This window comes from Dreissena polymorpha, chromosome 12 (genome assembly GCF_020536995.1).
Source record: "Dreissena polymorpha isolate Duluth1 chromosome 12, UMN_Dpol_1.0, whole genome shotgun sequence".
Taxonomy (NCBI): Eukaryota; Metazoa; Mollusca; class Bivalvia; order Myida; family Dreissenidae; genus Dreissena; species Dreissena polymorpha.
The window spans coordinates 3,384,858-3,407,989 of record NC_068366.1 but is presented as its reverse complement, the minus strand read 5'-3'; the positions used below and the strand labels follow the sequence as shown (position 1 = coordinate 3,407,989).

The 23,132-nt window shown below is 35.2% G+C and overlaps 1 protein-coding gene across 1 annotated transcript in view; it reads left to right on the top strand.

Annotated features, from left to right (window-relative positions):
- LOC127853827 (uncharacterized) overlaps positions 1-22,902 on the top strand; it is a 61,892-nt gene extending 38,990 nt beyond the window's left edge. The window contains exons 2-5 of the mRNA XM_052388616.1: positions 2,984-3,142; positions 12,824-13,406; positions 18,580-20,499; positions 22,844-22,902. Coding sequence (XP_052244576.1) covers positions 2,984-3,142; positions 12,824-13,406; positions 18,580-20,499; positions 22,844-22,902 — 2,721 coding nt within the window. The remainder of the gene's footprint in view (positions 1-2,983; positions 3,143-12,823; positions 13,407-18,579; positions 20,500-22,843) is intronic.
- The last annotated feature ends 230 nt before the right edge of the window (positions 22,903-23,132 follow it).

Sequence of the window (23,132 nt, the reverse complement as noted above, 5' to 3'; positions counted from 1 at the left end):
AGCAACTAATGACAGGAATTCAATGAAACTTTATGGGAAGCTTCATTACCAAAAGGAGATGTGCATATTATCAGCCAGTTCTGGTTGGATGATTTTTCACAGAGTTATGGCCCTTTGAAATTTTCCATTGTACATATAGTGCAATTCTTGTCCGAGCTATTTCTCAGCAACTTATTACAGGAATTCAATGAAACTTTATGGGACACTTCAGTACCAACATGAGATGTGCATATTATCAGCCGGTTATGGTCGAATGATTTTTCACAGAGTTAATGCCCTTTGAAATTTTCTATAAACTGTACATATAGTGCAATTCTTGTCCTGGCTATTTCTCCCCAACTACTGACTGGAATTTAATGAAGCTTTATGGGAAGCTTAACTACCTTGAGGAGATGCGCATGTTATTTGTGGGTTCTGGTTAGATGATTGATTCAGAGAGTTATGGCCCTTTGAAATGTTTAAGTTGCTAAACCATCCATCGTATTATTTTGTCCAAAGTTATGCCCCTCAAGACGTTTCCTTTTATTTGAATATATATTGCAATGTTGTGACCAAAAACCTTTGGGGAGCATCACCTGTCTCCGTTTCTTGTTTCCCTATTCTCAAAAAAAAAATCCCTATTTCCGGCCAAAATGACCGAAGCCGAAAAATGTGCTTCCCGGTACGTACTGTGTTTTAAATAACCGTGTGCCGTGTTTTAGCGTGCCAATGGGAATACCCCGTAAGACCTCATCGTATCCAGTGTACAATAATGCAATTTTGGCGACCTTGACACTTCAGACAATGGTGGCCGGTTGTGTTTATGCAATTCTTAAGACACATTTTGGTCATTTTTGGTCAGAATTTGCTTTCAAATATTGAAGTGCTGGATTATTAAGAATTATCAGGTAATGCACCCGTTATACAACAAGTGATAATCATTCGTAAGTATTGATTATTGTAAATTGGTTGAGAATCAATATTGATGGTCTGAGGTAGAGAAATGTGGACTGGTTTCACTTTCAACGTTACTGTGTTTCAAAAAATGGTTGCCTTCAGACATTCGGCAACTTTAATTAAGAATAATAATAATGTTGAACCCAGGTCCTTCGAATGTGAATATTCATTAAAAAATCCTAAATGACATCACGGTATGTATTTTATTTGAACTTCAAGCATAACATTAACAAAGTCTTATTTGTATCATACACATACTAACACTAGCAGTGGACAATGACTGTTGCATGGAAAAAACATTTTTATCCCTGCTGAAAAAAAATTCGGAGGGGAGATAGTAATTGGTCTTGTCCGTCGGGCTGAATCTTTGTCCAGAGCATAATTCAAATCGATTCAATGGATTTACTTTAAACTTATAATATAAACAGATGGCAACTAGGAGAAGTGCAGTGACCAAGAACCATAACTCTTATCTACTTTAGTTTTTGAATTATCTCCCCTTTTATATAACTTAAAAGTAAATTTTAGTCCGGAGCATAACTCTAAATATACTAAAAGGATTTACTTGAAACTTGAAATATAAACAGATGGCAACAAGGAGAAGTGCAGCGACCAAGAACCACGACTCTATCTACCTTAGTTTTTGAATTATCTCCCCTTTTATATAATTTTAAAGTAAATTTTTGTCCGGAGCATAACTCTATATCTACTGAAGGGATTTACTTGAAACTTTAAATATAAACAGATGGCAACTAGGAGAAGTGCAGTTACCAAGAACCACAACTCTATCTACCTTAGTTTTTGAATTATCTCCCCTTTTATATAATTTTTAAGTAAATTTTTGTCCGGAGCATAACTCTAAATCTACTGAAAGGATTTACTTGAAACTTGAAATATAAGCAGATGGCAGCTAGGAGAAGTGCAGTGACCAAGAACCATAACTCTATCTACCTTAGTTTTTGAATTATCTCCCCTTTTATATAATTTTAAAGTAAATTTTTGTCCGGAGCATAACTCTAAATCTACTGAAGGGATTTACTTGAAACTTGAAACTTAAAGAGATGGCAAGTAGAAGTGCATTGACTAAGAACCATAACTCCATCTACCTTAGTGTTTGAATTATATCCCTTTATTTAATTTCAAGGTAATTTTTTGTCCGGAGCATAATGAAGTTTCTCCCTTTATTTGTTTTTACAAATATTATTCTATTCTCTAAAACAAATGTTGTCATACAAGCAAACACATTTCGGCGGGGATTTGGCACTACTGTGACAAGCTCTTGTAATACTTGTCTTAGCGTTTTAGAGCAATACCTATGTATGAAAACATTAGATTTAATAAAAAAAATAAGAAAAATAATTTCCCAAATAATGCTTTTGTCAATGAAAATTCTTCCCAATTTGAAAGATTTTGCGACTCGAAAAATCCCAATTTTGCTAGGCACTTTTTCCCAAAATAGACAGAAAAAGGCCTGTATTCTCATACTCATTTACTTCCTTATAATATACTTTGACATAAGATAACAACATATTGTATTGAATTATGAAAAAAAGTATTATATGAACACTCAATTTATTGAAAAATTACAGTTGTTTTCTGTATCTAAAGCTGTTCTTGCAAAAAAAGTCATCCTGTATAAAACCCTTAGATGCTGAGATGCTTATATAATTATCTGAAAGCTTCACTTCAAATTGTGAAAAAAATAAACTTCCATTTTCTTTTGCTGATTGTGCTCATTATTTAATTACTGTCCTCAAATCATTTTTATCCAAAATAAACATTTGTTGCAATGGGAAGCAAATGTCTATTGTAAAATGCATAAACAAACACAAAAAACTCCTTATAACGCATATATTTATATATCGGCCAACACAACAAACCCTTTTTCTTCACAAAACAACGTAAACAACCCTTGCTTTACATGACTTCTACTCAGGTGAGCGACCCAGGGCCACCATGGCCCTCTTGTTTTGCATTGTTTTCTCAATAGGGTAATGCAACATTTGCATATCACGTAACGCATGTCGGTTATGTGTTTGTCTTCTAGGCTCGTGAAATCGGGAAAGCTGTGCGTCACTCTTCCGTAATGAAGGTAACAGACGTGGAGCTCCTAGACTACTTATCAACATTGTCCAACCTGCTGAATGATTCATGCTATCTAATTGGAGATAGCGATGCCCAAAAAGCTGTTAAGAAATTAGATGAGGTACATGTAGAATGATAATGTTATGTTGTATCAATTTGCAAGTTTCCTTGCATAGTGTATAAGAAAAATAATAGAATACATAATGGTTTTGGAATTTATCAACATTTTACAGCTCATATGAAACAGATTTCAATGAAGCTCCATCCCGTATTGTTTAGATTTGTGAGACCCATCTCGCTCATGGGAAGCCTTTGTGTTCCCTTTTTGTTTGTCATTCGTTCAGGGTCTTGTTCATTTAAACTTTAAAGGCTAGTAGCCACATTCAGTAATCAATTTTGTTAAACTGTCAGAATAGTTAGGGCGGGTTTGAAAAGCAAGCTTAAGGGGGGGGGGCTTATTTTATATATGAACATAAAACTTTTTGCGCACAATATTTTATTAACTTCCTTGATATCTCGGCTTGAATCAATTGATAGTTGCAAAAACAAGCATTTGCTCCAGTCGATTAGCGGCTATTGGATTAAGGCATTAATAAACAGAGTCTATACGTCTAAAAGGTGTCTAACTATTAGAAATAGGCCACACAAAAATATTTTCAAATTCTGTAAACTGACATCTTTACAACTGACATCTCGACTTATATTGAATGCTGTCTTTTCTTAAAATTTGATGGATGTAATTTGAACAGGTAGGGTAAAAGACTTTTCGATATGTTTCAAATGGCCAGTTTAAGGCATGTATGCTACTTAAAAAAATCCAAAGTATTTCTTAATGTCCGTTTTGCAAAGTGTTTCTCAATATTAAGTCTAGAAAAAAATGACTTATATCGGATGGTAGATAGTTTGTACTAAATCATCATGCCTGGCACAAACCAAATAATGTTTTACATGATGGCATTCTTGATGAAATGCATTTAAAGTCAAACAATTGCAGACATATTTGTGCGGTCATACAATTGCCTGATCTTAAAAAATGGGAATTCAATGTTTCGCTGAAAATGTTCTTGGATTTGAAGATGTAACGTCTGGTCTGATAAAACACAAGTGGCAGAGCTCCAGATAAGGGTCGTATTTCGTAATTACGCATTATTTTCAAGTCTGTTACGTATTTATTTTAAAATCTTGTACCATTAAGAATTACAAAATCAAGTTACGAATATTATGTTTACATCGGTTCGTATCGAGTTCTTTTCGCATATTAAAGATTTTTTTCAGTGCTTATATAGAATGGTTATTGGGTTTGTTTTTACAAAGTGCATTTTTTCCAATAAAAGCGGCGTTTACAGTCTATCTTTCAAAAAACTGCAAAGCGTGCAAAAGCACGCTTTTAACATATTGTACGCAAAGTGAGCCAAAGTTGAATGTTAAGAAAGACATTATAGAAAAGATTTTATACGATGTTGTAAGTTCAGTTGCCGACACAGTCGCAAAACCTTAAAAAAACGTGACACCACGGATCCAAACTTAAACAAAAAATAACATTGAACGAGTGGAAGGGAGAATTCCCGTGGCTAATGGCTGAAAAGATTGAAGGGGAGACCCATTTTAATTGTGAAATATGTAAAAAAAAATACATCGAAGGCATGCAATCTAAGCACAGTTTGGGCATGTGAAGGTATTTGAAAAATAAAATTGTATAATACTGAATAGACACTGTTGAACTCGTATAAATAAAGTTGCTATATGTTTATTTTGATTTTTTGCATGAAAATAACCATTATTATATATTTTTAGGTCATTTAGAAAAGTTAAGAATAATTTTCCAAAACTTAGTAGTAACGTTAAGATTAAAATGTTAAGAACTCTTTTTGAAAATCTGGTAGTAACATTAAGAATTTCACAAAACCTTATCTGGAGCTTTGCAAGTGGCATACACAATTTATACCGATAGTTAGATGCAAACAAGCATAGATATGCTCCAGTTGCTATTGGATAAGGGCTTTAATTGACGGTGAGTCTAGATCTAAAATGTGTTAAAATATTTAACTAAAGAAGACAATCAACATAGTTGCATAAATAACTGAGCAACAAATTCCCTACTACATATGCATTCTTAAGTGCCTTCACACAGAGTGGAAGGCATTATACGTCAGTCTTTAAACACGATCGAAAGTCTTGAATTTTTATTCCCCCGAAAGAGGGCATATAGTGATCGGACTGTCCGTCCGTCTGTCCGTCACAATTTACGTTTGGGTTTCGCAAAATGCTCATAACTTCTATGTCCCTTGAGATGTAACCTTCATATTTGGTATGCATGTGTATATGGACAAGGCCTTTTCATACACACACAAATTTCGACCCCTGTGATCTTGACGTTGAACTTAGGTTCCGCGTTTAGGTTTCGAAATCTGGGTTTAGGTTTCGAAAAAAGCTCATAACTTATATTTCCCTTCAGATATAACCTTCATATTTGGTATGCATGTGTATATGGACATGGCCTTTCCATACTGTAACAAGTTAGTTGTTACAAAACTTTATATAGCCATAACTCTGAACATCTAATAATTTCTAATATTTATCTCATATTGTATTTTCACTTAGTAGTTGTCAAATTAATGATGCTATGATATTTATTCTTATTGTATGTTACTTAGCATTTGCTTAGGTAAAAATCATCAATGAATATATTCAATATATTTATATAACTGTTATGTCACTAACCAATATTGTAACACTGTGATTCATTACTGTGGCAAATGTATTTATGAATATGTTGTTAATGAAATTTGGCATATATGAGCTATATAAGCAAACGTCGAAAAAGGCCACCCTTTTATTTATTTAATATGTCATTGTTTTAACCTGATGGCTAAATGGAGTTGTATTTGTTAAATGCATTTAATGCAGTTTTCTCATGTTATCAAAATCAACTTACTTGTCAATTGTATTTCTCATCCGCCATCTTGTTTGGAAGCTGTCAATGTCTATTTTGGAAACCGGCGTTTGATATCACATTTTTGTCTATTGAAATCATATGTGGTGCCATTTTATTCATAAAATATTGTTCTTTCTAAATATCAAGTAAACGCAACATCATAAATTGTAAATAATTGTAGTTTTGCATCAGAAGCCAAATTTTCTCGGAATCATTCATTTTAGAACGCCAATGTCATTTTGTAACGATTGTTTTCATTGGTCTGGATTTCATAACGTGCTGCCTGATTGGCTGATACTGTCTATAAAAGAAGGAGTTTCAGAAGGCAGATTCATTCAAATTTCCAACTCTGAATCGACAACATCTAGTAAAAATAAGAACCTCATACTTAACATAAGAAACAAAAAGTAACCATAACACAACTAAAAGAAAGAGTGAACCTTATATATATTTGTACGTTATAGATGTTTTGTCTGGTGATCGAACAAGAAGAAATATAGCAACATTATCGTGAACCGTCTTACGTTTATTATTATAATCCCTACACGGAACAAACACAACTCGCCGTCCTGAAAAGTTTTACAAGTGGTGTCAGAAGTGGGATATCCGTCCGAAAAATTACGTTGTAAATCAACGGGACAACTTACCTTCGCCTGCAGACGTCATCGAGAGCTATTTCTGTCAAGAGTGTCTAAAAATAGCTTTATGTGGGAAACCATTCAGTATGAAAATAAACTTTGAAATACAGTAATTTCGGCCAAAGCCTAATCGAGAAGCGGTATTAAAGGGATAATCGACGCAATTTAATAAAAAGTGCAAATATTATTATCAAACGTTACCGTATTTGCGTGTGACAGAAATTAAGAATACGTAATAAAATAAGAATATAATATTTTTTAGAGATATGGCTTACCTAACAGTGTTATTCAGAATTAAAAGTTTGCCATTGATACTATTAACCATACTTACGGCGTTGGTGTGTGATTCTGCTGATTAAAAAAAAATTAATCAAGTTAAACGGTGAAATAAATTAATGGAATTTCAGAAATTATTTATGAAAAAAAGGTGAACTCAACACAATATAATTCTGTATTAATGATTATCAATTTATGTGTAGAATTTTAATAAGCAAAGTGTAATATAACAATATTATGGCTAATTCGGATGATGAAGAGGTCTTCATAATGAATCGTGGACAAGGGGACGACATTCGAGAGCAACCGAAATCGTCATCCGACGATGAGAGGTCAATCCTGTCCGGTGGGGACGTCCCTCATCTGTTTCGTCGCCGACCTGCTCGTCCAGGTTCAACAGTGTACATGAAGCCGGAGGTGTACAACGGTGATGGAGATTGGGAAGTCTATCTCAATCATTTCGAGTTGTGCGCCGAGCTGGGTCACTGGGGTCCCCGAGAGAAAGTTTTGACCCTAGCGGCAAGTCTACGTGGTCAAGCACAATTATATTACGTCACGCTAAGTAGGGCCGAACGTGATTCCTACTTGGTGCTCATTCAGATGCTGGGCCAAAGGTTTGGTCGAGCTCGACAACACCCGTTGTGGATGTCTTGTTTGGAGGGCCGTAAGCGTTTTCCAGAGGAATCATTTGCTAACCTGGCTGATGACCTAAAATGCATGACTCAGCGTGCATACCCAGACTTCGGTAATCAGGCGCAGGAAATGCTTGCACTAAACCAGTTTTACAAATCGATCAGCCCAGAACTTAAGTTTAAGTGTATCAGCGAGGGTTGCCAGTCTGTTACGCAAGCGGTTGCTTTAGTGGAGATGTACGAGGGCGTCATGGACGGCGGTGCTAAACGTAAAGCATCGGTTTATGTGGTGGACAATTAACTGAAGTCATTATTGTTAAATGTAACATTGCTATTGATGACATTAGTTCAACTGTTTAGTTTTAGCATTATCATAATTTGTTCAAATCATTAAGGGAAATTACAGTTGAAATGTGAACATTATTGTGTGTACACATTGTCTTAAAGAACGTATATTTAACAATTATTCTAATCTTACATGTTGTATAGGAAAATTAACGTTAAAATTTATAAGAAAATGGAGAATCCTTTGTGGAATTTAGAGGAAGGAATATGCACAGAAGTAATGGGAAAATGGAATGAAATAGGTACCAATGGCAAATTAGAATGGAATTATTTTATTTTATTAGGTTGCGCAACCGACTCTTTTCTTTAGTCTATTGGATTAGCTACCCATAATGACTATAAGACTTTTTAGTTCCTTACTTGTAGAGAAGACGGCCATTGTGGTACAGTGAGCAAATATTACTTGAGGAAGTGTATTATTCCACAATATGAAGGATCTCCTGAAAATTCAAAATTAAAGTTTTTCTTTAAGGTACAGGGGGGTGAATGTAACAAGTTAGTTGTTACAAAACTTTATATAGCCATAACTCTGAACATCTAATAATTTCTAATATTTATCTCATATTGTATTTTCACTTAGTAGTTGTCAAATTAATGATGCTATGATATTTATTCTTATTGTATGTTACTTAGCATTTGCTTAGGTAAAAATCATCAATGAATATATTCAATATATTTATATAACTGTTATGTCACTAACCAATATTGTAACACTGTGATTCATTACTGTGGCAAATGTATTTATGAATATGTTGTTAATGAAATTTGGCATATATGAGCTATATAAGCAAACGTCGAAAAAGGCCACCCTTTTATTTATTTAATATGTCATTGTTTTAACCTGATGGCTAAATGGAGTTGTATTTGTTAAATGCATTTAATGCAGTTTTCTCATGTTATCAAAATCAACTTACTTGTCAATTGTATTTCTCATCCGCCATCTTGTTTGGAAGCTGTCAATGTCTATTTTGGAAACCGGCGTTTGATATCACATTTTTGTCTATTGAAATCATATGTGGTGCCATTTTATTCATAAAATATTGTTCTTTCTAAATATCAAGTAAACGCAACATCATAAATTGTAAATAATTGTAGTTTTGCATCAGAAGCCAAATTTTCTCGGAATCATTCATTTTAGAACGCCAATGTCATTTTGTAACGATTGTTTTCATTGGTCTGGATTTCATAACGTGCTGCCTGATTGGCTGATACTGTCTATAAAAGAAGGAGTTTCAGAAGGCAGATTCATTCAAATTTCCAACTCTGAATCGACAACATCTAGTAAAAATAAGAACCTCATACTTAACATAAGAAACAAAAAGTAACCATAACACAACTAAAAGAAAGAGTGAACCTTATATATATTTGTACGTTATAGATGTTTTGTCTGGTGATCGAACAAGAAGAAATATAGCAACATTATCGTGAACCGTCTTACGTTTATTATTATAATCCCTACACGGAACAAACACAACTCGCCGTCCTGAAAAGTTTTACAATACGCAGAAAAATGTTGACCCCTGTGACCTTGACGTTGAACTTAGGGTCCGCGTTTAGGTTTCAAAATCTGCGTTGAGGTTTCAAAAAATGCTCATAACTTCTATCAAAGCGTTTATAGGGGGCATATGTCATCCTGTGGTGACAGCTCTTGTTTACTTTGAAATCCTCTTTAAATACTGTATAGATCTCGCTAAAACTTTTACAGATAAAGGTCCTTAGTCTGTAAATGATCTTGAAGACAGGAACTTTAGCTGCAACTAGTTTTGGCAGAACTTTGGCACTTTGTTTTTAGCTACTCTGGGTATGAAGTGTTGAAGGTGAGATATTGTGATCACACTTTTGTCGGGTGTCCGTTGTGTGGTGTGCATCGTCAACATTTAGCTCATTACCACTTTAGAGACCACATTTTTTCAATTTTAATGAAACTTGGACAGAGATTGTGTTGTTTTTTTTCAAAATCTAATTAGTCAAAAAAGTAGGTCACCAGGTCAATCTTACAAAAACGTTTGCTACCTCTCTAGAGGCCAAATATATTACTTAATATAGATGGAATTGTGTATGTTTATTTAGACAATGTATAGGCAGAATTCAAATATGGGACAGATACATCCACAAACTAGGCCTCCCGGTCAAATCTTACAGAAACCTTGATACTGCTATAGAAGCCATAATAATGGCTCAAACTTTATGAAACTTGATGGTTATAACGTTTTTCTTTACAATATCTAGACGAATCAAAATCAGACTTAAATAATTATCATATGAAGGTTTACAAAGCATAACATTTACCTTGCATACTGCTGGATATGAATTGTAATACATATGAAATATAAAGTACCAAAAGGACATTACTTAAGTGATATTAAAGATAAAGTATCCACGTCACAATGTTAAGTGCTTTAATATTATTTGCAATGTCAGTGTTATTTTGTGTATAACTATCAAGTTATTTCGATTGATATTATAAATTGCAAAGTAAAATGTGTACCAACAAAGCTCATTTGACCCTTTTCCCCATAAGAAGCAAAGTGAAAATGGCTTTTGCAACCAGAATAAAACCAGAACAGTCTGCGAGTAACTCTCAGCTGTTCAGGTTTTATGCTGTTTGCTGCTCATCAGTATTTAAGAGTTGGAAATGAAGCCTTTTAAACTTGAATCCAGTAAGAAAGATATTTAATTAAATGTAACTTTCTTAGGGACTATAAATGCGTCAAAATACGTTTCTAAGTGGTAATCTAAAAATCAACAAGAACCTTGTTATTAGCTCATCTATTTTTTGAAAGAAAAAAAAGAGCTATTGTCATCGCGTCTGCGTCCGTTTAAGTTTTGCGTTTAGGTCCACTTTTCTCATAAAGTATCAATGCTATTGCATTAAAACTTGGTACACTAACTAACTATAATGAGGGGACAGGGCAGGCAAAGTTAGATAACTCTGGCGTGCATTTTGACAGAATAATCTGCCCTTTTTATACTTGGAAAATTGAAAATGTTGGTTAAGTTTTGTGTTTAGGTCCATTTTATTCCTTAAGTATCAAAGCTATTGCTTTCATACTTGCAAAACTGACTAGCTATCATAAGGGGACTGTGCAGGCAAAGTAATGTAACTCTGACTGGCATTTTGACAGAATTATGTGCCCTTTTTATACTTGGAAAATTGAAAATTTGGTTAAGTTTTGCGTTCAGGTCCACTATTCTCATAAAGTATCAATGCTATTGCATTCAAACGTGGGACACTTGCTTACAATCATAAGGGGGTGGGGCAGGCAAAGTTAGATAACTATGGCGTGCATTTTGACAGATTTATCTGCCCTTTTTATACTTAGAAAATTGAAAATTTTGTTTAAGTTTTGTGTTAAGGTCCAATTTATTCCTAAAGTATCAAAGCTATTGCTTTCATACCTGGACTACTGACTAACTATCGTAAGGGGACTGTGCAGGCAAAGTTATGTAACTCTGACTGACTGGCATTTTGACAGAATTATGTGCCCTTTTTATACTTGGAAAATTGAAAATTTGGTTAAGTTGTGTGTTTAGGTCCACTTTATTCGTAAAGTATCAAAGCTATTGCTTTCATACTTGGACCACTGACTAAATATCATAAGGGGACTGTGCAGGCAAAGTTATGTAACTCTGACTGGCATTTTGACACAATTAAAGGCCCTTTATACTGAGAATACAGGCTTTTTCCGCCCTATGCCACGGGTCCGAAATTCGGCCCCATTCCCAATGCAAATCTGGTTGTTTTTTTCCCAATTGAAAAAAAAATTCCCAATTCCCCCCCCCCCCAAAAAAAAAATAATTTTTTTTTAACCTTAAAATATATAAGTTTACCTGATCCGATGTAGAAAATAGAAAGTATTGCATAATTAAATTATCTGTTGCCTTGAATTTGTTTTAAAACTGTAAAATATGTTAATATTTAAGACTTTCCTTATTTTCCTCAACATCAGGCGCATTGCGCGATTTTTTTTCACCTAAAAAAAGGCCAGGCCTTTTCCCCAAATTCAGATAAAACAACCTGCACTTATCACACATGTTCATAATATTTTGTTAAATTTTAATAATAAGTTATCAAAATAGTCGTTATTTACCAGTTAACGGCTTCTTTGAAATATAAGAAACACTGTTTAATTGCGATAATTTTTCCCAATTGAGCCAATTTTGCGATTAATTTTTTCCCCAAAATGGGAGTTTTTAAGACTTGAAATTCCAGTGTGGCGTTTTCCCAAAATGGAGCGGAAAAAGCCTGGAATATTGAAAAATTGGTTAAGTTTTGTGTTTTGGTCCACTTTACCCCTAAAGCACCATAGATATTGCTTTCATACTTGGAACACTCGCAAACTATCATAAGGGGACAGTAAAGGACAAGCTGCATAACTCTGGTTGTCATTTTTACGGGATTATGGTCCTTTTTTTACTCAGTAACTTTGGATATATATGGTTAAATTTTGTGTTTAGATCCACTTTACTTCTAAAGTATCAAAGCTATTGCTTTCAAACTTCACATACTTTCATGTTATCATGAGGGTACTGTACCTGGCAAGTTAAATTTTACCTTGACCTTTTAATGACCTTGACTGTCAAGGTCAAATTATTAAAATTTGCTAAAATTGTCATAACTTCTTTATTTATGATTAGATTTGATTATTTTTAAAGCTCATCTTGTATTTTAAAGCTCATCTAATAAAATGACCACCATACACTCACACTATACCGACCTGACACCCCCCCCCCCCCCCCCTCTACAATTTTTTTTTCTTTTTTGGCATTTTTGGAAGATAATGTAATAATTGACCACACCCCCACACAATGCACCCCTTTTCACAAACCCCTCCCTTGTTTGTTATTGAAATTGAGATAAGTCCTTTCACCTTTAAAAAGAAAAATAGATGAGCGGTCTGCACCCCAAGGCGGTGCTCTTGTTTTTAGTTGTCATGAGAATGAATATATATAACCATTACAATTTTCTTTTACAGTTGAAAAAAGATACCTTACTATTGACTACAGCGGAGATGATGCATTTCCTGGAGGCTGTTGATGCAACTTTGAAGAAGCACTTGAAAGATGTTGCCAAAGATATTGTCGACACATCACTGATTGAGCTCAGAGAAAACACAGCGTTGTGTATTGATAAAATGACAGACTATATGGATACATGTAAGGAAGAGCTCGCAAAAGAGGCAGTATCGCATAAACAAGATTTTGATAAGAACGCCGACAAATGCATGAAAGATTATAATGAACTGACAGTCTCACGCAAAAAAGACTTTGATGGGAACGCAGACAAACGCACACTAGCCTTTAATGAGAGAGCAGATAAATGCACGCAAGATTATGGTAAACTCACAGCCACAGGCAAAACAGATTTTGATGAGAACGCAGAAAAACGCACGCAGGAGTATGATACACTCACAGTCACACGCAAAAAAGACTTTGATCAGAACGCAGAAAAACGCAAAAAAGACTTTGATGAGAACGCAGAAAAACACATGAGAAAAATCTATGAACAGTGTGGAAATACCTCTTTCACTGAAACTTCCTACAAAAAGTCCTGTGAAGGTATAACTAAATTTTAAGCATGCAATTATACAATTTCAAGCAACTTTTTTAACATAAACACTTACTTTAAGAACCATTGTGCTTCGAATAAATGGAATGCCCTTGATCAATAATATATATAATATTCATGTCCATAATGATGTTAAAAAGAAAAAAAATTCTGAGGTACAGTCGATACAAGTATACATATGGAATGGATACATGTAAATAAACAACTTTGTATTACACTAGTATGATTACAATGTCCATACATACCCTAAAACCAGCATATTAATCCAGCTTAGCTTCTTATGAGAAAACTTACACAATTTGATGTCATTGTACGATGGAAATTACTTACGCATGACGCGCTTCTAAAATCATTATGTATACTTGGTAAAAAGCTGCGATTTCGATAATTAGTATATTGCCACTAATTTCATTGGAAATTAAAATCACATACAAAAGTACTGTATTGTGTAGGTTATTGTCCCCTACCGGTTTTACCGGAGGGGACTTATGGTTTGCGCTCTGTGTGTCCGTCAGTGAGTGAGTCTGTCGCACTTTTCTGGATCCTGTGAAAACTTTAAAAGTAGTTTTAGCTCACCTGAACACAACGGACTCATGGTGAGCTTTTGTGATCACCTTTTGCCCGTTTAGTTTCGTGCGTCGTCCGTTGTGCGGCGTCAACATTTGCTTTGTTTACAATTTAGAGGCCACATTTATTGTCCAATCTTCATTAAATTTGGTCAGGAAATTGGTCTCAATGATATCTTGAATAAGTTCGAAAATGGTTACGTTTGCTTGAAAAACATGGCTGCCAAGGGGCGGGGCATTTTTCCTAAAATGGCAATATATGGGTATAGTAAAATCTTGTTAACACTCTAGAGGCCACTTTTATTGTCTGATCTTTATGAAACTTGGTCAGAAAATTTACTCCAATAATATCTTAGACGAGTTCGAAAATGGTTTCGGTTGGTTGAAAAACATGTCTGCCAGGGGGCGGGGCATTTTTCCTAATATGGCAATAGTAAAACCTTGTTAACACTCTAGAGGCCGAATTTATTTTCCGATCTTCATGAAACTTCGTCTGAAGATTTGCCCCAATGATATCTTGCATGAGTTTGAAAATGTTTTCGGTTGCTTTAAAAACATGGCCACCAGGGGGCGGGGCATTTTTCCTTATATGGCTATAGTAAAATCTTGTTAACACTCTAGATACCACATTTATTGTCCGATCTTGATAAAACTTGGTCAGAGGATTCACCCCCATAATATCTTGGAGGAGTAAAAAATGATGCCGATTGGTTGAAAAACATGGCCGCCAGGGGGCGGGGCATTTTTCCTTATATGGCTATAGTAAAACCTTGTTAACACTTTAGAGACCACATTTATTTTCCGATCTTCACGTAACTTGGTCAGAAGATTTTTCCCAATTATATCTTGAATGAGTTTGAAAATGGTTTAGTTTGCTTTAAAAACATGGCCGCCAGGGCGGGGCATTTTTCCTTATATTGCTATATATTGCTTTAATAAAACATTATTAACACTCTAGAGGCCACATTTATTGTCCAGTCATCATGAAACTTGGTCACAAGATTTTTACCAATGATATCTTGGATGAGTTCGAAAATGGTTACGGTTGCTTGAAAAGCATGGCCACAAGGGGGCGGGGCATTTTTCCTTATATGGCTTCATGAATCTTCATGAAACTCTGTCAGAATATTTGTTTAAATGATATCTTGGATGTGTATGAAAATGGTTCTGGTCTGTTGAAAAATCTGGCTGCCAGGATGTTCACAAGTCATGAAAGTTGTTAAGAACATTTTGTTCAAATGAAATCTTGGGCTGCACAGAACAGGTCAGTTCCTTTCCTCTCTGGTTAGCGACTTTGGGCCTTTCAGGCCCTCTTGTTTCATGAAACTTGAAACATGGATACTCCGATAGATGGCAATATGGACATTATGCACATCATTTAATTATGTTCCTATGTCAAAAATTATGGATGCTATGGCAACAAATAAAAAATATATATCTATATTTCTGACAATGGTAGAGCCGGTAGGGGACATATATTGATTAGCAATAGTCTTGTACGTACATGCTGCAAGCAATTATGGGATTCTTTATGTTGATTTATTCATAACACATGTATTATGTAAATATGGTATGCTTTATGTTGATTTATTCATAACACATATATTTTGTAAATAATTACAAGCATCATTGACAATGGGCTCTAAAAATTGCTTAAAGTCCGGCAAAACAAAATTCTGTGTTTTGGGCAACGGTCTGAAAACATAGGTAGGTTAGGCTCTGCGTTGTCCTTCTGTTGTCCCTTTCTCCTCTGCTCTTAGTGAAACCAATCTGGAATGTTTATTCTGGTGTGATTTCAGGATTACCATTAATTATGGCAGTCTATTACCCAAAAGTTAAATAAGTTTTATTATGCCCCCAGTAGGGTGGCATAAAGCAGTTGAACTGTCCGTCAGTCCATTTGTGCGTTCATCCAAAAACTTTAACGTTGGCCATAACTTCTGCAATATTGAAGATACACATGTACATGTAGCAACTTGCTATTTGGCATGCATGTGTAACACTCATGGAGCTGCACATTTTGAGTGGTGAAAGGTCAAGGTCATCCTTCAAGGTCAAAGGTAAAAAATATCAAAGCGGCGCAGTAGGGGCATTCTGTTTCTGACAAACACATCTCTTGTTTCCTATGCTTTAAAGAACTTCAAGGGATTTTGAGAGTATTGTCAAAATAGTAGCAAATATCATTACTTTACTAAGTGACCAAGATTTGAACACATATGACCTAGATGTTACATGTATGCCTCCTTTTTGTAGTTTTTGTAAATTTGGTAAATAAAAACGTGCAACTTCTCCATATCTGCCCTTCGTGGGGTTGCATTTGGGACCAGTTTGGTCAAGGTCACAAGTATTGCTAATAATAGGTAAAAACCGTTTACTGCATAACTCCATTTGGTTTGAGATGTGAGTGTGTTGAAATCAGTTGTGAAGGTAGGTTACAGGATTGTCTAGCAAGAGATTGCATTTGTGTTCACTGAAGGGAAGGTCATTGCTACCAAATAGAAAACAATCCCGGTCAATGTCTTCAGTATATATGGGGGTATTGTTTTTTATGTGTCTGTAGCTAGTTCCCATGCAGTTCTAGGGTAGAATTGCCTTTTAGGCTAGTTTGGTCAATGTTAGTGTTACTTAACATTAGCAAAATGTTTTCCACTAAATACCTTGCATTTGTATGGTAGTAATGGGCTGGACTAACAGGAGTTTGTGCGTAGTTAGCCCAGAGCTTAAATTTAGAGATCGCTTTCAAAGTAAATTAAATTCAGTTCAGCTTAAAGTTTACATATATTCTGTAACTACCACATAAAATCAGCATCAATTATGCCTTTATAGTCATTACATCAGGTGACTGTCAGAAAACGTACATTATTCTATCAAAGCGGAAGAATAGTTTAGCGTGCTGCTTTGTGACAGCTCTTGTTAGGTAGACTTTTCGAAGAATGACAGGCAATTAATTAAAAATACAGAATTTGTTGCATTTTCTCTTTACTCCCTGTCTCATCCAATAATCTTCATCGTGATAAAATAAAACACGATTACAGCATCAACACAAAAACAACATCAACTGTTTATGTCTGTATGTTCATTATTTTTTATTTTCTTTAGTTTACTGTTGTTGATTAACAAATGAACTTGTTCATTTACACTAATCATTAAATGGTAATTAATAAAGTGCATATTTGTAAGAACACACAAGTTTTTTGTGGGAAAAATATTTATTTTCAAACTTTATCAAGTAATGCATGTAAAATGTAAACATAAAATAAGTATAGCGTAAATGTTATACCAAATATGCTAAGTCAGTTTTAAAGCGCATTTTATTGAATTTGTTTCGATTTGAATTCTTTGTACTTCTTTGAAAAGTGTCTGTTTAACTTGATGTAGCAACTTCATAATTGGCATGTATGTGTATCTCATGGAGCTGCACATTTTGAGAGGTGACTTGATGTAGCAACTTCATATTTGGCATGCATGTGTATCTCATGGAGCTGCACATTTTGAGAGGTGACTTGATGTAGCAACTTCATATTTGGCATGCATGTGTATCTCATGGAGCTGCACATTTTGAGAGGTGACTTGATGTAGCAACTTCATATTTGGCATGCATGTGTATCTCATGGAGCTGCACATTTTGAGAGGTGACTTGATGTAGCAACTTCATAATTGGCATGCATGTGTATCTCATGGAGCTGCACATTTTGAGAGGTGACTTGATGTAGCATACAATTAGATCTAGGGATGCTATGAATTGTCTGAATAATTATGAAACTTGTACAAGATTTGAAATAGATTATTCATTCTAGACAATTTGGGGTTTTATTTCGGAGAAAGTTTGTCTTCTTTTACAATTAATGTTACGATGAAACATCACCATGTTAATAATAATCAACATCATAGGTCAGATAAACAGCAAACATTTTATAAATACAAAAATTTAATATAATTTAAGAAGAATATTTTGGGCGGTTAGTAAATAATACAATAATGAAAAATCGCTAACACATTGACGAAAATTGTTTTTATTAAAATGTCATTACTATTTATTTTTTCTCTGTGCACTATGCGCTGGCAATTATTTGAAAACGAATGATAACGGAAGATCCTAATTTAAAGCGTCTTTCTTTTGAGTCACTCTAAGTCAATGTTAAATTCGAGGGATATTTAGCTAATGAAAACAAATAAGACAGCTTTTTCAATTGGCGTAATAGTAACATTATTTTATTGATTATTTCTGAGGTTAACATGTCAAAGGTCAAGTTCACTGGGGCTTATGACACAAAATAAGTTTTCACAAGTTATGAAGAGAAACTGTGACATACAATCATGAAAATATATATGCGGGTTACTAATGGAGAAAGGTCATACATATTTTAAAAATATCTAATTTTATTTCAAAATGCTTCTTGCACATAAAGCAAGTATGTGCGTTAATTTACCTGATATGAGTCAAAAACAATAATTTCTATAAAAAAGGTTTTTATTTTTGTGTTTGGGCGTTAAGTGATGTTTTGTTGTTGTAATGCTCGAATGCATTCTTAGGAATTTACTTGTATTTTTCATTAGACATGTTAGCGTGTTGTTTATTTTATTCCATTTCTTTCAGAAATTCAGGCGTGGTTAATCAAACAGTACCGTGCAATGTGTGTTGTGCCGGTGTCCATGCTGGATCCTGACATAGATGTACCTTTGGAACGGATCTACGTTCCCCCGTCCATCAAGGCACTTAAGAGAGGCCAGGACGTCATACATGGCGGGAGTGAGATGGACAAGTCTTCAACGATGGAATCAGACGTGAATTGCTACAAAGAGTTGCTGCATCGTGACGGGAATCCGGTTAATACAATTTATATCCAAGGTGATCCAGGTTGTGGTAAAACTACGTTTTCAACAAAACTGGTTCTTGATTGGTGTAATGCGCATTCAGAAAATGATGCCAGTACTAAGAAAAAAAGAACAGTCACTACCAGAGGAAAGGCGTCAAACCGAACAGGTTTCAGCGATCTTGACACTTTGCGAGACTACAAATTTCTGTTTTTTGTGTCATTACGTGATTACAGTGGAACCATGTGCAACGTCAGTCAGATGGTCGTGGAAGCCATACAAAGCAACAAACTACCTTGGGATGACAGTGTCTGGGAACATAAATGCATTGTTCTTACAGACGCCGCAGACGAATGGTACCACCCCGATTTATCCTATCCACCGCCACGGGACTATACTTGCAGGTGCGGTAAAGACCAGATTATGCCGCTGTACTTACAGCGAAATAACATTACCAACATTATAACTGCACGACCATGGAAACTTGCCAATCGCAGAATGAGCGATAGCTTAACGCGTATGTTCCAAATTTCCGGCGTTGCGAACTACGAAACCTTGGCGAGAAATGTCATTAATGTTTTAGCTGAGAAAAACGGTATATCGCAAAAGGCTACACAAAGCAAATGTAATGATTTTTTTGAGAAACTAAAGAATAATAACATGAGAAATCTCATGACAATTCCAGCTATTTGTGTGCAACTCGTTCATCAGTTTTACGTTGGACGTTTAATGGAAGATTCACTATGTTCTATATACATAAATATGCTAGATATGCACATAGCCAAAGGGTTGCACAAACTTCAAATTGAAGATTTTGACACTGAAACAATTTGCGTTAAAGAAATAAAACACATATTTGAAACAGGAAAAAACGAGTATATGTCGGCTAATGGGTCGCTGATTCGCTCTGCATGTGCACTAGCGTTTAAAACACTAACAGACTCTAGTAAAGAATCGTCGCTAGTATTTGCGAAAAACACAATCACAAACCATATGACGGAAACACAACTTGGTTACTTACTTCAGACAGGGATTATCACACAGAAAAAATCGTTGGCGCTTAGCCCGCAAAAGAATATTCCATACATGTTTGTACACAAAACTATTCAGGAGTTTCTAGCATCGATGCATATTGCAATTAATCAGACGGGCATTGAAGACATCATGAGCGCCATACAGTCGGCGTATTCTGATGGTGAGTCTATTCTGGACATCGGTCAGTTATTTATCTTCACGTGTGGAATGTGTGGTCCAGTGGCTGAAAGAATGTCAAAGCACATGATGGATGTCATAACAAGCGACATGGAAAGCAAGCTGCTTTCTATTTCAGACCATGAGATGGATCTATTTTTCACGCCTTATTTAGCACAAAGAATTTTATTGGGTGGCTTTATTGAAAGGTTGGCGAATAAACAGCCGTGCTTACAACTGACACTCACTCATATAGTACTTGATGCTTTTACAATTCCTACCAGCAAGGAAATCGATGCTTTAAATACGTTAATAGATATGAACATCTCAAACATCACAAGCATGGATGCATTTTTCTTTTACAATTATCAACAGAAATCAAATCGTGTACAGAAAATTATTTCGCAATCGAGAGAATCATTGTCGTATCTGCAGCTTAGAGACCTGGGTGAATCAGACCTACAATTCGACCTACAGGGTCTTAAGCTCAAGAGCTTATCATGTAAAGGAGGTACCGTTTTAAGTAATTTAGACTGCACCTATATGCGTTCGTGTTCTATAGTTCCAACACCATTATCAGAGAGGCGCATCTTACAATCGATGTCCTTCACTGGTAAAAACATTACACATCTAATTCTGAGTTGGTTTGAATCAATTGACCTTCTCTGTGCAGCTCTTCCAACCCTGACTAGTCTACACACGCTTATATTATATTGGACAAATCTTGCGGTTACACTGCTGTACTATCTTCCTGAATCGATCAGAAAGGTAGTTTATCGAGCCAGCGATGTTTCCGCTCAAGATGTAAAGTCAATGGTGGAATGGTCAAAATCACGGTACGCGTGTGTGCGTTTTGAATTGTTAGACTGTCGTTTAACTGCCAATGAGTCGGATACTTGTAACTGGATGAAACAGCAGGACGGTATTGATATTACACAATGTGAATCGGTACCTAGCATATTTGGAGATCACTATCGAATTTCCTGGAGTACCATTTTATCAAAGTGACAATTATCAAACAAGTTGTCACAGATTCAAGACGAAAGGAGAGTGACATAACACTAAGCACGTAGACAACATTACAAATTTACATTTGCTTCATAATTGGAAATTTATAAAACTATACAGAATTACAAACGCGAAAAGTGAATAATCTAAATGTGCTCGTTTCTTTTTTTTGTGTTCTTTAAATTTGGTGGCGATGCTCAATTCACTAATATAAATCTTTAAATGATTTTGACTGAAGCTTGGACAAAATGCAAAAACCGTAAACAACACCCTTATATGTTAAATAATTAGCTTTCGCTTTACTGTGTAATTATTATCAATAATTTATACAACTTCATGATGTAGCTATACATTCCATTTAAAAAACGAGTGAAGAGTTTATTGTATACGAGTTTGTGTTTTGTCTCCGGTGCTTTGCATCTCACGGAACACTGGTGTATTCTATTTCACTCGCCCTTCGAGAGTTTTATATGCCATTGAATTATGCTAAAATAAGTATTTTTAATATAATATGTTTTCCAGTTATTAAGTAACCTATTCCACGAGACAATATATTGTGCTGTTTTGTTCAGAATATGCAATATATATATATATATATATATATATATGCATTATAATCCTCCCTCTATATGTTAACGACTCGTATAATTTATGTTATGTGTAATCACGTGTTATTTATGAATGAAAGGAACGCACTATACCTTCGGAGGAACTTCTAACTATACAGTGCTGAAATACATTTTTATCATAAACGGCAGATTATTTCACAGTAAATGTGAGGTTAAATCTTGTAATATTCCATAAATTGTATTTGAACGTGCTCACTCTTTTCAATTATCAATAAATCGCTGCACTTGTAAGGACTGACTATTTTTTATTTAATTGTACAGATGGTTTAATTTAAGATGATATTTTCCAAATAAACCTTTTTTATACTTCTCTTCACAGTTTCTGTTAAATCTGTTTCCAAATAAATATCATGTCTGAGGTTGTTAATGCACATGATTTGTGTAATGATAAATTGTGACGTATATACTACACGTGCGTTTCGTCTTAGTCTACGCTGCTTTCCTAGCGCGTCCTTGATCCGACTATGATTTAAGGAAGTGGTTAAAATATAGCATTGAATATTTTAAAATCCTTTTCACATTGCTGAGACCCTTCTTGCAAATATATTGTTCATCAAACAATATACACTCAAGCATTGGCTTACTAACGGGCTTTAAAGAGCATAATTAATTCTATGGACATTTAATGTATTAAATAAAATGTGTGCAAACAGTGCCTAATATTGCCTTCATTTTTTTATTATTTCATAAAATTATTATCAAAGCATTTTTAAGTAACATAACTACTTAAAATCAACGAATATTCCTGAAAATATTTCGTAAAAAAGTTAACCCATACATTATCACTATTCCTTATAGCAATAGCTACGGTTTCAACATTTACAAGCTTCGGCACCGTCGGAAGAAGCACGTATTCATGAGAAACACGTCGTGCTTCCGATCTTTGTCAAGTTTACCATCCAGCCATGTGTACATGCTTGACTAAATTTATTTACTCCTGATAGTATTCAAACTATATACGTTCGAATAAATATGACGCCTACCTCTAGGACAACGGGGCTTAATGCATTTGCGTAAAGTGTCGTCCAGATTAGCCTGTGCTGTCTTTACATGCTAATCAGGGACGACACTTTCCGGTTTTATGGTGTGTTGCGTTGAACGGACGATATAGAATGTACGAACATGAATTAAGCGCCGTTTTCGCAGAGCGCGGCTCATTAAAAATACGGTAGTTGGTATGCAAGCACCTAACCGCTGTTATATTCCCCTGTGCATAAGCACAGTCATGGGAGAAAAGATCTTCAACTGTGAAACCGACCACCCACCAGTCGTCATGATGAAGTGCCTTGCCTCTTGACCTGGGCGTGCGTTCGAGCTACAGGCGCCGCGTATGTTCTTCGCGCAGTCGACGCAGCGCTGGGTGGCGTCCTGCTTTACTAAGCACCTGGGGGAGGGAAACACGGGGGTATGTGAAACACTCGCTTATGGGAAAAAAACGGGCGTATTGGAAACACGGGGTATGGGAAACACGGGCGTATGAGAAACACTTGTGTTACACTATCGTATG